At 45.8% G+C, this 18,094-nt stretch overlaps 2 protein-coding genes across 5 annotated transcripts in view; both read right to left on the bottom strand.

The window, feature by feature from the left end:
* The window catches only part of POPDC2 (popeye domain containing 2), a 12,320-nt gene extending 5,149 nt beyond the window's left edge, over positions 1-7,171 (bottom strand). The window contains exons 1-4 of one of the 4 annotated variants that reach the window (XM_062515508.1): positions 6,666-7,156; positions 4,247-4,355; positions 764-970; positions 393-587 (exon numbers count right to left, since the gene is read on the bottom strand). In XM_062515508.1, the coding sequence (XP_062371492.1) occupies positions 564-587; positions 764-970; positions 4,247-4,355; positions 6,666-7,156 (831 nt within the window). In that variant the 3' untranslated portion in view covers positions 393-563. Of the gene's footprint in view, positions 1-392; positions 971-4,246; positions 4,356-6,665 lie in introns of those variants that run through there. The other 3 variants (XM_062515507.1, XM_062515506.1, XM_062515505.1) reach the window with 3 other exon arrangements.
* Positions 7,172-11,158: 3,987 nt separating this feature from the next.
* Positions 11,159-13,639, bottom strand: LOC134056236 (cytochrome c oxidase copper chaperone). Its single transcript, XM_062512892.1, has 3 exons — positions 13,404-13,639; positions 11,751-11,859; positions 11,159-11,364 (listed from the first exon to the last, which is right to left on the bottom strand). The coding sequence occupies exons 1-2, from the start codon at positions 13,520-13,522 to the stop codon at positions 11,775-11,777; spliced, it is 204 nt and encodes a 67-aa protein (XP_062368876.1). The 5' UTR covers positions 13,523-13,639; the 3' UTR covers positions 11,159-11,364; positions 11,751-11,774.
* Positions 13,640-18,094: the final 4,455 nt, after the last annotated feature.

Here is an 18,094-nt window from a genome sequence, read left to right on the forward strand (position 1 = left end):
GCTACCAAACTGCTATAAACCCTGGAGCTATTTCTACTCCTGTTAGCATCCCCTGGCATGTGTGCTCTCTTACCTGCAGAGCTCTTGCTCAGCTCAGTACTGGAGTATCTCCTGGCATAGCTCTACCTCATGGTTTCTGTGACCACTTGTGTACCACCTGCCCGCCTGGACACAATTTCAGTGTTTCTGCCCCTCTTCAGGGATGGGGAGAGAACTGGGTAGGGAAGAGCTTTCTATGGCCAGGTTACTGGCCCTTCTACCCCACAGCACAGCTAGTGACTGGAGTCAAGCCTCTGCCCTGATGCATTTCCTAAGGAAAACCACATAGCTTGAGTCCACCTTCTGGGATTCCTTGGGGCAGCATGCCAAGAAACACTAGAGGTGCAACCCCACGGCAAATGGGGGCCAGTATTCTGTCCAGGCAGATGCATCACAGAAAGACTTGCTCTGCAAGTGGGTACTTACACAAGGGTCCCACACAGGGTGAGGTGTGCCTGTGCCAGGAGTGCCCTCACTTCATATACTCCCCTTCGCTCACATAGTCCATAAAAGACCCCGGCAACTCAGCAAAATCTTCCAAGACAAGACTGGTGGAGTCCTCACCCAGCAGGTCACTGTCAGGCCGGGATGCTCGGGGGCGCGGAGCCAGGGGTGGTGGTGGCGGTGGCTGAGGTGGCGGCTCAGAGATGCTGGCCTGGCCAGAGCCAGGCAGCAGCTCCTCACAGTCCTCCGACTCTCCCTCAGAGGAGGTTGGCCCAAGGACATGGTAGAGGCTGGGCAAGCGGATATCAAAGCGAAGGCCAAACTTGGCAAAGAGCTTCTCGTTGAGGGAGTAGAGCTTCTCTGAGATGTCATAGCCCAGATGGGAGGAGAAGAGCCGGGCGATGTAGTGGTCCTTCCTCAGGAGGAGATACAGCTTCTTCCTCGGCCAGGTGATGTAGCTGCAATCGGTCTCAGCTGTCAGGGTGACCTGTGGGGCAGGGAGCAAGTGGAGTAAGTCCCACTGCCTAGGTGGGGGTCACCCACCTTGGAGCCATGTGCTTCACTCCAGGGAATACCCTCAGCCCCTTTGAATCCTATTCTCCTTGTAGTTGGTGGGGCTGGAGAACCAGATTGTCCTGGCTGAATGGCTGGATAAATCCTTACCTGCTGCTGTTTCCTTTCCCTAAGGAGGCAAAGACCCCACTTTGCTATGCAATTAGTAGCATGTCCTCATTTAAGCCAGCCACATGGATGGCTACGATCCACCCTCTTGCTTTCAGATGACGCTCCCTATTGATATCTGAGGGATGTAGCTGAAACGGGGCAGCACGGACACCCCTATCATTCCATAGAAATGCTATGGAGGGGGATATTTTTGCATGCCCAGTCAGTCTGAGTTGCCGGCGAGTAGTCCTGGGGGAGGCTGCTGACCCATTCTGCTGCTGGATTGCACAGTCCCACAAGCCCTGCTCCAAGAAGGCCCTGAGTGCTCGAAGGGCCACCTGAAAGGCTTGCCTGGTCATCCTGTGCTTGAGGGACATCCTGTCTCAGCAGTTCTGAGTTCTATTCTGTAGGCCTGAATAGCCTTGAAGAACATTGTACAGCACAGCTCAGTGAGAGAGGAAATAAAAATGTATATGTAGAAAACTCATGAGGATTTATTGGACTGATTTTAGAGAACATTTTATTTTCCTTCTGGTTTTGCCAGTGTAAAGAGAGACTTTTCCCCCTATGCATAGGACAAGAACAATTTCAGTAAAAAAATATTATATAGGATGTAAGTGTATATTATTATTATTATTATTATTAATAATAATAATAATAATAATAATAATAATAATAATAATAATAGTAATTACAAGAAATGCAGGAAGGGTCAAACTGCCCTGGGCCAAAGAAGAACATCTAAGTGTAATGGAGACACTGGCATACGAACAAGTGCCGGAGCCAAAATATCCTGGGGGCTCCCTTTCACTTTGTATCCAGGGGTCTCCTTGGTCACCCGCCATGGCAGGGAAGCTGAACATGGTTTGGCTGCATGTATATGTCCTTGGGGTTGATATTTAATGCCTTTGCCCTGCAAACAGCTGTCTGATGAAAAAAATATAGGAGATAAAACCTGAGAACTTTCCCAGGCCAAGCAAGCAAAGAGTAGGGTCACACGGAAATTGAAATTACTGTAATCTCATTTTCCTAACCAATTTCTGGCAGTGATCGAAAGTGATCCTTTCTTGTGATGGATTGAGATGCAATAAGCAAACCGGCCACCAAACCAAGACAGCAAGACATTTCACTCTTGAATCCCCCCTGACATAAGTGCTCTGGCATCAGCAAGAGCCTGTAATTTAGCCTTCTGGGGAAAAGTGCCAGCCCTGAAACCAAACTCCTTCAGGCACTGGGACCCAAGAGTCCTGTGGGAAACAGACAGCCAAAGCAGAAAGCTCAAGGAAACCAGCTATTCTTATAGACTAAGTCATGCTTATACCATTTTTCAGTGGGCTCAGAATTGAAATTGTTCAATCCATAGAGCCATGGGGCAAGAAAAACCTTCCATGCCCTCCTGCAGCAAAGACCCAGAGTCCAACATACACTTTTTAAACCAAAATATTGTGTTGCTAGGAATAAGGTTGAGATAAGTTACAGAGTTTTTGTTAATTACTCAGGTGAGAGGGACTAGTGGGTTAAACAGCTGCCAAAAGCAGCACATCACCATGGTTAAGCATGGCCACCACGAGTAAGGTCCTTCCAGGCACATGGACTGGTCAAGTCACACCTGATGACAGCTGCTCTCACACAGCTGCTACTTCTTCATGCTCCTCCGTAAGCACATGTGGGGTTTAGGCATTCCCAGCATATGGCCTTCTCTTCCTGGGGCTCTACCTCCCCATCTTGATGCCAGGCACAGCTGACCTCACTGACCAGCCCTGTCTTGCAGAGCAGGAGAGGTGTCAGAGCGTGGTGCTGGCAGGGCTGGTGCAGCCTGGCACCAGCCTGCTCCCAAGCCATCTCATGCACCACAGATAAAGACCCTCAGAAAGTCTGGGAACATTCAGCTTTATGGAAATCAGCTCAGAAAATGCAGTGGATGTCTTTGCAGATTACATTCCTGCAGTCAGCCATTGCAGTTAGCCATTTCCCTGCCTGTAGCACTGGGCAGCCATCACCCTCCCTGCTAGATTCTTGGGCAAATACAGCCCAGGAACTAGCAGCAGTCTGCTGCCAGATTGAAGACCTGTGCAAAACATGAGACACCACTAGCCCTAGCACAGCCATGCTGTTGTGGCCTTTTTTACTTCATTACCTTGGTCTGACATCCTTATTCCTGCTCACAATCTGTAGCCCTATGCCACAGTCATACAGGCAGCTATCTCTTGCAACCATAATCACTGGTGATGGCACTTTTCAGGAGCAATCACCATGACCCTTTCCACATGAGCCAATTTCAGACCCTAGGAAAGCAGATTTGGAGAGCTGCCCTGGTTTAACCAAGTCTGCTTGGGGCTATCCTCTTGAGAAAGTATAATTTCCTCATGACCATCGCACGTTCCCAAGGGATTAGCAAAATCCCTCCTCATATGCCCTAATCAATATAATCAGGATTGACATCCTGACAGGTATCAGGCCATCCTGGGATGTGCATTAAAGACAGAGGGATGTAGGCTTAAGTAATCTTCTCCAAAAGGAAAGCCAAAGTAACACTGGGGTGTTGACAGCAAGGCCAAAATCCCTTCAGTTACTGCAAATGAGAATTGGTCTGGCCTCACAGCAGGGGATCCTTCTGCTCAGACAGAACCATATTCAGGTGTGAATCATCCTTTCTGCTTCACCACCCTAAACACATGACCATCAGAAACTTCTGTGGGGAGCAGGATGTTTATTGATTTACATCACTGCTGCATATTGCCATCGTGATGCTAGGACAATGCACCTTGCTAGCAGCATGCAGGGCAAATGAATCAGCACAGATACTAGAGAACACAATAAGGGAGGGAAGGCTGCAATCTGACACCTTGATTCCCTGATAAACTGGAAGGAGCACCATGCTCCACCCTCCTTGCTATCAGCAGATATTAGGACCATGCCCTGAGGTCTTCAGAACAGGGCAGGAAAAAATGTTAAATCAGCTGATTACACAATCCTGTGCCAGCTAAACCACCAGGAAGGGAAGTATTCCTGGTCAGATTTGAATGGCATAACGAGGCCTCTCTACCACCTTCTCAGCCATGCAGCAAAGCACCAAGGAATGAAGCTGAGCTGGGGTTACCTGGAAAGTTCCTTCCTCAGAGGGTCGCAGCGACTCCCATTCTGGAGAGTCCAAAAACTGGTATGGAAAGACGTAGTGAAGGAATTGTCCATCCTGGCACACTCGGATCCTGTAGAGGACAGGTAAGGCAGACTGGTTTAGGCCACAAAACAGATGTCACACAAACCTGATAGCTCAAACAGTGTGTCCCACCTGGAGGAAAGAAATACTTGTCTCACACGGTGTCACATACCCTCTTGGGACAGCTGCAGGTGCTCTAGTGATTAAGTGATCCCTCCTTTCTCTGTGGGAATCTATATGCTGCCACTTCCCCATACTCCACCTGTTTTTTGTTTCTTGCTACAAAGACAGCCTGCACAGGTGCAATGCTTGGTCCTAACACAGGACTTCTCAGCCCACAGGACTGCTGCTGCTTTCTAGGTACTTCTAAGCCAGGCTGTGGCTCTTTGTACTTTTATCTTCCTCCTGTCTCCGGGACTACACAAGGGCATACCTGGTTTTGGTACTAGAAGTCATGACACCCAGGATCCCCCAAAATCCTCCTGCCCATGATTACTCACAGATCACCCTGGGAGCTCATAGATAGCTGTACATTACTGCTCACTTTCTCTTGGCCTTCTAAGTATCCCCTTCACCTACTTTTGCTACAATTGCCTGCCAGGGTCAAGGTCAAATGTGCACTGAGTTCTGCTGTGAGCATAGAGAAGGACCTGCATAGGCCTCAAGCAAGGACAATGCCAGGGCACTCTGGAGTTCTATTCATAGCTCTGCATCACCAGACTTGGGGCCTCTTGCTTTCCTGTCACCATGTACCCCCATTGTTCTTGCCTTCAGGAGTTACCTTTGACTTCTAATCAGCTGGAAGTGCTGCCTGGAAGGGTCAGGGATTGTAAGGCACATTTCCTGATCCAGTCATATTCTGCATTTCCAAGACCCCAATTACTCAGTTTAAGAGACAGCACCATCACAGCAATGCTCTGCTGGGTCAGCAAGGAATTCACAAAGAAATAGAGTGGGTACTGTATTAGGAAATGTAAATCCATTTCCATCTCTATGGAGCATCTTTTACCAGCCAAGATGCATACTTCTCATTGCAAAAGAGAGCCCAACAACTAGCCATTGTCTGTTACAGCACTTTCATGCTCACAGAGTAGCACCACATTATCAATTGCAGGTCAAGACAGCACAGACTCTTCCCCATCAATATTATTTGCAGATAGAGCAGATACGGTAAACTTCAGAGCCATCTCACCAGAGATGTTCCGTAAGGGGAACTGCTACAGGAAACACACATACCAAATTTCCCTCCAGTGTTTGCCATTCAACATCCTGGTGGACCCAGAGTGCTCTTAACGAATCTTAAAAAACGGACCAACACCGAAACAAAGGAAGATCAACCATTCTTCTTCACACACTCCCTCACCAGAGAGGATTGGCCACTGCAGTAAAACAGGAGCCCCAGGTGATGCTTTGTATCCCCAAAGGAAAATCCTTGTGAGATACACTTCCTGCAGCTCAGCACTGCTCTTTATTTAGAGATCTTCTTCCTTTCCCATTCTTATGTAACATTAGTGCCGAGTTCCTTGCAGCAGACTGGAAGCCAACACTCTTGCTATTTGTATGCACCTGGATTTTGCAAATCTTTAAGTGGATATGCTGCTAAAGGCATGCCACAGAATCTCAGGGGAACAAATGCCAGTACTTGATCAGCAGAGTTAATTCAGTTAAATCTCCAATGTCTGTCTAGAGGTCCCTGAGGTTCTCCTTGGTGGACCGGAAGAAGGAATATCACAAATGCTTGACAGCACAGGGAAAGAAGGGCACTTAATTAGGCAGGATCCACCACAGGAAAATACTCACTCTTTTGATGAAATGATGCTCAAAGTGAAAAATATCAAAGCCCTGAGGGTTGGGGTGTTGGGAACAGGAACTTGCCCCTGAATACTGCTGGCCATACAGAGCAGGTGAGCTGAGGCCTCAGCACAATCAGCACACAGCTCTTCACATCGCAGAGGTGTGCCTAGTACCCCCAGACACCACAGGTGTAGACACACTGCTCTCCTGCCTCCAGAAGCACATTCTCATAGCCAGTCTGCTCTCATCAGAAATAAGATCGCTTCAAAATGACAGAAAAGTGGTAAGGATTCATCAAAAGTACCACAGGTAAGGCTGAGCTGGCCACTTCATTGCCAGCAGCTTGAGTCTGCAAACCATTCCCTGAAATACTCTTAAGCCAGAAAAACAAAACAAAACTAACACTCCAAAAAACCAATTTCCCCCTTCCCCAACAAACCGATGCATACCTCAGATCTTTTTCACACAAAGGAAACAATCCTCACCCCAGTTTCTACAGAGGGTGATAATACAACAATAAACCACAGCAGTTTGCTGTCAGATTTTGTTCAGAAATGGCCTTTACCTGCCAGACAGCAGCAACGAGAGGCGGTCAATGGGCGTCTTGCCCTCCACTGCATAATTCTGGTCTCTGACTAGTGACTGGACCTGCTCTTCACAGCACTTCACGATCTCTTTGTAGACTTCCAGGGGCACCTGCAAGGGCAGGTACATGGTCTTGTAGAGGAGCTCAAACTCTTCTGGGATGGTGTTTCTGCGGAGCCGGTAAGCCAGGTGAGCCAGCTGAAGCAAGCAGACGAGGACCAGCAGCATGTTCCAGATGAAGATATCCAGCCCACAAGCGCTCAGCCAGCCCCACAGAGCATAGCAAAAGTAGCCTGGGGCCAGGAGGCCAAAGACATAGAGGGACCCAAAGATGCCACTTCCCCCCATGTAACCCAGGAGGACAATGCAGCTGGCCAGCTGGTAGGCTGCTTCCTCCATAATCTCCTTCCAGGCATCACACACCGGAGGCTGGAGAACAGCCTGGTCCCAAGAGGGGCTGTTTGCACTCATCCTTCCCTACTCCCCACCCTCCCCAGCTGTCCTGTGCTCAAAATGAATTGTCATACACAAAGGGTGCTGCAGAGGTTGGAAACCAGAGCTGCTGGGTAGCTGTTCCTCCTCCTCTTCCTCTTGAACACCGTCTGGTCCCACAGCAATACTTCAGAGCAACACACTAAAAAAGTGCTGCCAAACGTTTTTGCACCCGAAAAATTCCAAAAGCATTCACTTCTCCTCTTTGTGGCTCACAATGCGTCAGTCGGCCCCCTTCTTAGCCACAGCAGTGAGAAAAGAAGCTGGCAAACCTGAGGCCAAAAGAGCTCAGTCAAAAAGAGAGTCGAGGCCATTAGCTGGAAAACTCACAGACAGGACAGAGATCCCCTTGCACTGCGTGTCTCGCCTGCGCTGCAGCAAATGGAATAGTGACCGTGAGAGAGAGCAGCAGAGGGAGCTGGTGTTGAGTGTGGAATGTGTATCTCTTGGCAGTGGAACGGAGAGAGACCCCAAATGGATAACCATGTTTGGAATTGAAATCCAAGGAGCAAAAGCAGCGAGGAGAACGGAGAGCAAGCATGCACCCGCTACTTAACATAACTCAGGCAGCCAGATAAGCCCAGCGCAACGCGAGGAGGGGAAGGGAAAAGGGAAAACAACCAGCTTATCACAGCGAGCTCCAGTCACACATCGGGCTCTCCACCACTCTGCACTCCTGCGAGAGTGACAGCCAGCACAAAAAAGAAAAAAGGTCACCCCCTTTTCCCACTGTGACTTGTAACTGAGGCAGGGACTTAGCAAAATAAGAGAGACTGGCTCTCAATTAATACTTTCCAGGTCCATTACAGATTCCCCTTACGCGAGGGAGCTCACTTTTGTGGGATGTTTTAGATCAAGGGGCACAAGGAGAAGCTTTTCAAAGCCAGAGAACTTTGAATGCAAGGGCAAGCCTCTGGTATCCAGTTTCATCTATCATGAAGATGAGACTATCCTGTCAAAAGGTTTGTGAACATGTAACACTTGGAAGCACATTGTGTGGGAAATCCTAGTTGAGGGATTACAGGCTCTGCTGGGAAGCACCCTTGAGAAACATCATCTCATATTTTCATTTTTTTAATAGCAGTTTATAACCCGCCTCAGACCTTCATTTAGCCCAAAGAGGACAGACAACACTTCCCACTTGGGTGACCCAGGACACAGGCACAAGAGAGCCTTTGAAGTCAGTCTGCCATGGTCAGCTACACAAAACTTGCATGAATGCAATTCCTCCCCTGCTTCAAGTAACACATTATCAGTCACACAGGCAGGATCTGCCTCACTGCCAAGATGCAGTTACATTTCAGGCATTGATGCAACCCACGTGGTCTCCCAAAACAGGATGAAGTCAGCCTGCATGGGTCAGTGGAGTAGAGATAGGGTTTCAAGGGTGGTCGTGTTTCAGGCCATGCTTGCAGCTGCCCTGCCTAACATCATTCCCACTGGCACCACTCAGTTAAAGACACACTAATCACCTCTCCTAGCTAATAGTGCTCTGGAATAATACTGTCTCCTGGGCAGGGCTGCAGCAATGTTTTATAGCAACCTTAAAGAATTCACCATGGTCTTGGCCAATACAATCTTACTTCTGCAATGATGAGGCCTCATGCAATGCAGAGCTGCAGGGCTCCTAAGAGCCATCCTAGCAGGCTGACACATGGAAAGGAAAGAAGACATATTAAGCTTTGCACAGGGTGAGTAGAGTCTGTTCGCAAGGGTGCTTTCTGTTAAGGTAAAGTGAAACAGGGAACCTGGTCTTCAGAAACCCCTCAACTAAGTGAAGAAATAAATCCTAGCTACTGAAGCAGAACAACACTCATCTTACAGAGTTACAGGGAAATTAAGAACTTTCTCTCAACCTTCTCTGCAAGCAGGACATATGATCTTATAGTTAAAGCACCACAATAAAAATCTTGGGATAGAGGTTCTGTTTTCATACCATTTCCATATACTTGCTATAGGATCCTGACAGCTTGTCTAAAAAAATCTATAAAAAGCCCTCTCTCCAAGATAGGCTGATATCTGATAAAATGGAGAATTGGGATAACAGGACTGTGAACACTTAGGAGAAAGATACTTTACATTAGATCTGTGAGACAAAACTGAACTGCTATGAGTAGAAATGTAAAATTATATGAGAGGAAGCATCATTTCCTGAGAAGCACCATTGCAATTTCTCCTCCCTTTTCATACTACCAAAACTCTTTTGTAGGGCATCAAAGAAAGTGGAAAAAAGGAAGTAAATAATTTCATTCTTCAGTTAGATAAATTCCTGAGTAAAAAATAAACTAGAACAGTGTTAATGACTCAACAGGACAAAAAAAGGCCTTCTTCTGACATCTTCCAGAACATAAACAGCGGTGTTTTAGTGATGCTGAAGCCAGCACCATGGGTGAGGATGACTTGTTGTGATTTCTCTGTGAAAGGCAGACAGGAAGCTGTCAACCCACAGCAGTAACAGTACAAAGTTGTCATTAGAAACTACACAAGTTTTCTGCTGGGTTGCAATGTGACACTGGAGAGAGAACGATACAGCAGTGTAAAAGATAGATCTCAGAGCACACACTAGAGCTTAACTTAGTGTTTTCAGACTCACATTTTTAAAAGGAAAATTTGTAAAGTGGTTGAACCACCAAGACTAAATCTTCCTTTCTTCCTTGACAGTACCATGGCCATACAGATCATCTTCACAGCACTTACAGTTTTCCACACAGCAAAGGTGAAAAACACCTCTTACTATCAAAGAGACATTTTATTTTCATGCCTTGCTTTGCATTAGAGTAACTGCCCTTCATCCAGGGATGTTGCTTCATCCAAGACAAGTGTTCAGAAGCCAACACTGATTCAATGGGAAAGGGACATACCAAATTTGAAAACAATTTGGAATGAAGATGGCAAGTTCATAGAAAACACCTGAGCAGCATTAATATCCTTCCCTGGAAGTAAGCACATAAGCATTACTACAAAATGTGTTTGTGAAGAAGAAAAACAGACATGTCAAGCTTTTCAGCACTGAAACAGGCAGTGTGGAAACAGGTACTTCACTGATTTCCCCACTTAAAATGGACTCTACCAGTAGCACTTAATATTTAGCTGCATGTGATGATGCAGTGAAGGTACAGCCTGCACTACATTTGGCAAATAAATCCTCTGTCCGTGATAGCCACACAACACAGAGATCATCATGCCCAAATCTCACAGTGATACCATCTTTAGGAAAGTCAACTCACTGCCACAGGAAGAGTAACATTAGGATGGCACAAATACATAGTATGAAGCCAGAAAAGCCCCACCCATAACAAACCAGAAATTGCACTTAATGTTTCTCTATATTGTTAAGAGGGAATCAAAGGCAACAACTACCCTTTCACTATCATCTCATACGAGTGAAAAAAGGAGCCAGAAAACAAAAGCCCATGTGTGCACAGCACAAGACCAACACGACAAAAACTCAGCATAAAAAAAAGCCTTACTTTCATGCAAGTAACCAGTACACAAAAGTCACTTGCAGTGACAGGGAACAATCCTCTGCTCCCTTTCCCTTGAAGAACTATTGGCTCAAGCGAGTTTGAGATGGGAATTACCTGATTTTTTATTATAAAGAATGCACCTCAGCAGTATTCAAAAACCATCAGAAGAACTTGAACATGGGGAAATCAAATACAATTTTGACACTAAGGAAGTTTGTTTGCCTTTGTAGAAACATAGTTACAGCTACTGTCACGAATAGCACTACAAGCTTCACCATGACTGCTCTGTAAGCTGAAATGACTGAAAGCTGTAAGAGTGCAATGCTACTATCATTTCATGATTTGCATCAGTGGGAAAACCCACCAAAGCCCTCTCTGTTCAACCACCACAGTGATCAGTGCTCCTATGTTAATAACTACGCAGTTTTCTCTCATTCTTGCAGCCCGCTAGTTTTCAGTAAGGAGGACACTGTAATTTCTTTACTTAAAAAGAAACAGAAGTCAGGAACATTGGTCATTTTCAGGCTTTTATTAAGAGGAAAAATATATTTTCTGTAGCAGTGGTCAAGAGCAAACAGTGGAAAAGCTACAGATGTGACACATACTCTATCATTAAAGACTCTATAAATAGAATATTTGTTTCTATTTGTTCTTTGAAGTAACTTGCAGAAATAATTTATTTTGCAGCTTTCCAGAACACAGTCACACCAAAGACATCATCTAGAAGAGAAAGGAAACACAGCTTCACAAAACATGGCTTTCCACTGGATATTGAGCAACAGTTCAACAATCAACCCATCACACACCCACAAAAACCAACTCTCATGTGCCCTAGCACCAGAAATCTAAACTGAGGTTTGGATCTCTCAGAGGACAATAGAGGTGGCACCACTCTCTACTGCTGAAGGGTGACTCACAGAGGCTGTGTACTGCCAAGGGTTTCACCATCCTCACAGGACAGCAGCATTAGCTGTAATGTCAATGAAGATTGCTCTGCGCTCTCTCATAGGGACAACACCATCATGAACAGTACTCTGGGCCTTCCAGTAGCACCAGCTGATGTGCCAGGGCACTTCAGAGGCAGAGGTCCTGAAGGCTGTACTCACCCCACTTAGTCCTGCTCATCTCACTCATATCTTGAAGCCCAGAGCTCTCATACACTCCTTGTGAGCTTCAATCAGGTGCCCACAATTTTCTTCTCCCTTCTCAATAATGCTGCAAAGCAAAACAAAAAGATTTCCAGGATTCAGCAATAAACTGTTCACTTATTTTTAGTCAAAGAAACAGAACTGACAAACTGTTGGGGAAAATTAAAAATCCCTATTAGGATCCAGAAGGTGCTTTTTGTTTTGTTTTAGTTTGGTGGTTTTTTTGTTTGTTTGTTTTTTTTTCCTAGCCTGTCCAGGGTAGTGCTGTTTTGGACACTATGAAACTATCCCAGAAAGTTGCCCAAGTATGGAGCTGCACACCTAAAACTCTGACAATAGGCATAACACAACTTTCTATTAACAGGCCAGGGTCTATTCTGGGCAAGTCTGGATGGGGATTCATTATATAACACAAGGCTGTCACATCATCAAGTATGCTGAGCTTGCCAGTTTCAAATTATTCAGTAGGGAAGCAACAAAATTTCTCCAGTAAGAGACCTGTACAGAACAGGTTAAACAGTAAATGATATTTTAGTCCAACTTCAGTTGCAATTTAAGGACCTTGAAGCAAAAAGCAAAACAAAACACAATACCTGTCCAGCTATTGTTGACAAGGTTATTCACCATATATGGTAACTTTTGATGTTACTCCTCCATCCAAGTAAGAGTGTCTCATTGTTGATATATCATGTATACCACAAAGGCAGTTCAGACTTGTTTCTGAATGAATGATGGAGCTGTTTAGTTTTCTTCTTCGGTTTTATTACAATGAGTATGGACATGTCCCCTGGCTGCCCAGGGCAACTCCATCTGACCAGTAACATCCATCCTACCACTCTTTTCTTAGGGGGCCCTGGATTCACCTTCACTCTACCATGTAATTAGACGTGCTCACGTAAATTTAGCAAAACCAGTACTCAGTATTATGTCACCTACCAAACACCACTTATATCACCAGCAAAGTAAAAAACAAAAAGAGACAGCTTGGTTATCAGATTAAAGTTTTTTAGACTTCAAAGACTCAAAAGCATTAAAAGATTTTTAAACTTTTAAAAACTCAAAGACACAGGAGTTCCATTCTGAGGGTGCCCTTCATACTATTTTATAGGTCCTATGATCAAGACTAAGCCTTCAATTACCAATGCAGCTATACAGGTCACTGTCAAATTTTGAACTTTTCTGGGAAATGCCATCCTCTGAGACTCAAAAAACCAGAGCATTTTGCTTTACTTAAAAGAGAATGTAATTTATACTCAGGTGAACAATAAAGAAGTTATCACCTGCTGGTAACGTGTTGCTTCAATCAACAATAGTGAAGATTTACAAGCAGCATTAAAAGCTGATCTTTGAAACCTACTTCAAACACAGGCCATGAGGTTTTAACCTCTTCATTTCTAAATTATCCTTTTAAGACAGTTTCCTTCTCCGCACTCTCCCTCGGACGCTCCCGCACCCCCCCTTGTTGGTGCGGAGAGCTCCCGAAAGGCCCAGCGCACGCCGGCACGGGCACAAGTTCCTGGAAGGGAGGAGCAGGCGGGCCGGGAGGGAACCCCGGCGGGGCAGGGCGCACACACCGGGGCCTCCGCGGGGAGCGCGGGGCCGGGTTCCTACCAGGCGTCCCGCGCCTTCTTGGTCTCGGGGCAGGCGCAGCAGGGCTTCAGCGGCTTCTTCTCCCCCCGCGCCTCCCCCGAGGCCTTGCCGTCGCAGCTGGCGGCGACCACCGAGGACATGGCGGGCAGTTCCCGGCACGTTCAGCCCGCGGAGAGAACGGGCCGCCGGCGGCCGTGGGAGGGCGGCTGCTTACGGCAGAGCTCACCCGCCCCTTCCCGGCCCGCGGCCCGCTGGGAGGGACAGGAGCGGGCCCTCCTCCCGCCGGCTCCCCCGCCTCTTCCTGGGCGTCACCCCAAGGCGAGGGCGGGCGCTGCCACACAGTGACGGGGGGAAAGTGACATTTTCCAGAGACACTGGGTACGGAAGGGGCCAGAAGCGGGGGGAGGGAGCGGGCGGAGGGGAGGAGATATAGCGTCGTCTGGCGAGAGCGGCTGGCAGCCGCTGCAGTCAGCAAGGGGAGCAAGTGACGCACTCGGCTCTGCCAGGGCCGGGCTCCACGCTGAAAACTGTGGCCGGCCACCTGAACCTCTTTCTTCCTACTCACACAGTGGGGAAAACAGGATCACTTCTTCGTAGGGGTGGATACAGCACAGTCACCATCACTGGGAACATTAATGTTGCAGTTTCCTTGGCGTGTGCTCTAACGCTTGATCTTTTATGCTTTCAGTCCTAAGCAACAAGAAGGCAATTCAGTCTGTGAAACAGGAGCAACAAGCTCCAAAGTGCTGACATGCTTGACATGCTTCAGTGGTCTCAGACCTGGGGGGAGAGTTGCAAGTCTTGGAAAGGATGTGCACTGATACTGGACACAAAGAATGCAAAATTTATAGGCTATAAGAACATCTGGCAGAACTCCCAAGATAAGGAAGAAAGTACTAAAACTAACTCGGCAATTGTGTTAAAATAGCTCCAGATGGGTAAAAGTTAATTCAGGTAGGGGGAGATGGTGACCACCAACTCATATACCAGTGACCCCAGGAACACACTGACTCAAGTAGAAGACTTAGCATGCAGACAATATTTAGCATGAAAAGTGAGAAAATTGTTAACCAATAGACGAGAGAATACTAATTAATAAGAGACCTATGTAACTTGTAGCCAATGAACATGAATAATTTTTCTTTTTTGCTATAATACATAAATAGTAAAAAGCTTTGGTAGTCGGTGTGCTTGATCTGTGGAATACCACAGGACACCCAGGCTTGCACAACTATCAAATAAATAATCAGTGTATCTTTTGAGTGTGTAATTACTGGGTTGTTGCACACCAGGTAAGGAATCTGATTTTTGTGGACAACAACACCACGGGCAATAAGGGAGAAGATACAGAACTGCTTTTCCATTTTAGTCTGTTCCAAACCAAGGCATCAGTACCCACTCTTCCCTTTTAGATACCTGCCACATACAAGCCGCAGCTTGACTTGGGCCATAGTCTGTCACCTCCCAGTGCTACATTTATGTTTGCTACCATTCCTGAGGGCTCCAGCATGGTACTTACACATATTAGACTGGCAGGCACACTGCAGACTAAAGGGATACCTCACACAGGTAATGGGGGAAGGACAGGACAGCACTGGATGTGGCTGCTGAGACCTTGCGTAGGGAAGAGATTAACATACCCACTGGGATGCAGCTGCTGTGCCTTTTTATGGGGTGTTGCAAGAGTCAAAAAAGAACTAACGCAGTTTAAGTAAAAGAATAAAGGCAGTTTATATTGTGTACTAAGGGGATCCAAAATTGTAGGAACACTGATAAGAACAAGGAGGAGCAGAAAGTGTCATTAACACTCACCCACCTAATCGGCCACCTGCTGAATTATCCATGGATCTCTGTTCAGTAGGCTGAGCTACTGAGCTACAACTATGCCATTTCTCTGGCAAGGTTGTTCAGGTGTCCTGCACCCATGCAGCCTCCTGGTTCAGCACACATGTATTGTCAGGCCATGCAACCAGGTATCATGATCTGGAACAGGTCATGTACAGGTTGCACTTGTTGACCAAAATATTATTTTCCTGAATTCACACAAACACGCTGCAAGATAAAAGCCGAGACTGAAACATCTATCAAAAACACACATTAGTTCTCCAAAGCACTGCGTTGTTCCTAGTTTGTTAAACACACTAAGCATGTTTTCCTTTAAAATTAAATAGCTTTTGTCTTTTCTTCCTAAAAGCTTTATCTGCTGGCCACTTTCCAAAGACCTAGATAGAGCTGTTGATAGCAACATAAACTCTGAGGGAAAGACTAATAAAACCTCCAAGAGGTTTTCTCAAGTTTGCAGTTGAATTATATCTTTTATTTAGCTTTTTTTATATTAAAAAGAAAATTTGAAAGCCAATGATTTGGCCTGTAGAAACCAGGAAGACACAAAACAAAATACATTTTATACTCTGGCCCAAGTTATGGAAGGGCAGGGGGAGGTTAAAATTTAAGTCATCTTGAGAGCTGACTTCAGATGGGTCTACACAAAGGTATGGCCTCTGAAGACTTAACATCTCTGGAAGCAGCATTCCACTCCAGCAGCCTTCCAAATACATTAAGGAGGAGCACTGCTATTTTGGCCATGCTCCCTGCAGGGAGGGTTACACTTCGTAACAGAAGCACCCCAGAAGAAGCAATCATTTCTTGGTGGTATGAAAGGACAGAGGCTGGAAGGGAGGAGAAGGAAGAGAATAGCCATTAACATTTTGATACTGATTGCACCAATTTGGAGTACAATGCAGAGGGGAGACCACTGCCATTTCTCTTCTGACATTGCATTGTGCATAAGAATTGATTGTTAACTCAGTGATTTTTGTTTTCTATTCATCCTCTCCCTGCTGACAGTGACAGAAGAATTATGTTAGAGAGCTATGTGTCAGAATGAACAGATTTATCTACCGGTCAAGGAGGAATAGCTAAGGGAAGACTGAAAAAAAGACTGACTGCAAGAAAAATTATCAGAACAGTTGCCCAGGAAAAGATATCCAGTGAAAATTTGGTCTCTGAAAGACATAATGAGAAAAGATACCACACCACACCTCCCCCCCCCCCTCCCCGAGGCTGCCATATTATTTGGCAGCCTGGTGCCAAGTGTGAGAGTACAAGGATTACAGGTAGCACTGGACATTTACAGTTCTTGATTTAGAGGACTGATGGGTGAAATAGGGAGTGAATGTCCAGCTGTCATGGGTTTCCAAATTACTCCCCCTGTAGAGCCCTTTATCAGAATTGAAGAACATACAGCAGTGGCTCATAATGGGTAAACATCACAGCAGCACTGCAGTCATTGCTGTTGGCATCTTGTGTCCTCAGTTTCATCCACTAAAAGAATGGTTGTCCAAAATATATGTACTTGTCTCCAATGGACAGATTTTTCAAGGAACCTCAGAAATGTATTTATATTCATTGTTACTGTTAGGTTGGGTAAGCCCCTATCAATATCAGTCAGAAGTAACAGTCTTGGGTAGTCTGGGGTTTTCCAGATTTTTTACACTTCTCATATACATGATAGAAGGTAAATTAAGCTGTGGAAGTCTTGTGTGATGAAACTGAGCTGAAGGTATTTTGGTATTTTCCATGTAGTGCCTATTCTGGGAACCACTTTATCATCCTGAAAAAAGAAACCTCTTCAGTATAGTCTAAAGAAGTATTTTTGGTTTTGACTGAGTAAAAACATAAGACAGCCAATGCTCCACAGCATGTGCTGTGTTTTATTGTCAAAGAAATTGTTTATGTTTTGTGTCAATACTCAGATAATGTGAAAATAAAGGATTTCAAAGCTCTGAACAAGATGTCTTGTCAGGAACCTGTTGCCTCTTACAGTAACTGCCCAGAAACATGATACGAGTTTCTCCTGATCAGAGTTGCAGACCTACAACTACCAAACACTATCACTCGGCAATGGGACAGAGAGACAATGAATGCTGGGATAGAAGGACTTGTGCTCCTATCTAGTACAATGGAAGAGATTCTTAAGTGATTACTTACACCCCCTCTAAGATTCAAACTCCACTTGTAGGTGAAGGCAAGGGGTTCAAACATTGGGCTGGTATCACCCCAAGAAGCAGTGCACAGACTGAAGAGGCAAATCCTCATGTTTCAGGACTACAGCATGAATTCTGTACACAAGGATTCTCTACAAGACTGAACCACGCCCTTCCTGGGAGACCACTTCGGAAGTTAGTATGGAGGAAGACGCCTTGCGTACTGGCAAGCAAGCCCTTAAAAGCACAAAAGCGGAATCAAGATTACTTTAAAGTCTCTTTTGTCTCTTGAATGCTCTACAAAGCTAGTACTGTAACAGATCATCTCTTGCCAGAAAAAACAGCCAAATCGTCAGGGCATCAGCCTGGAGGGGGAAGATAGTTTGAAAGAATGAAGTCACTTTCCAGTTTAAAACCAGAACTGCTGTCTCTAACAGCAATACTCAGCCCACAGCATCCCAGATGTTCTGGGGTCTCATGCTGGGACCAGGACTCTGGCCCTGTCCTCTCCAGTAAAGAAGACAGCAAGCCTCCTGCAAGCTTTAGTATAAATTTAAAAGGTATTAATGCCTTCCTCACGTCATTTTTGCACATCTCTCCCTAGTTTGTGCTAGGATTAGGACTACCATCACTTTCATATTATGCCTCTTCTTGTCACTGTCCATTGAAAGCATATCTAGACATATTAGTAAAGACTGGGGATTTGCCATGCACGCAACACTGCAA

The sequence above is a fragment of the Cinclus cinclus genome, chromosome 2, assembly GCF_963662255.1.
Source record: "Cinclus cinclus chromosome 2, bCinCin1.1, whole genome shotgun sequence".
NCBI lineage: Eukaryota > Metazoa > Chordata > Aves > Passeriformes > Cinclidae > Cinclus > Cinclus cinclus.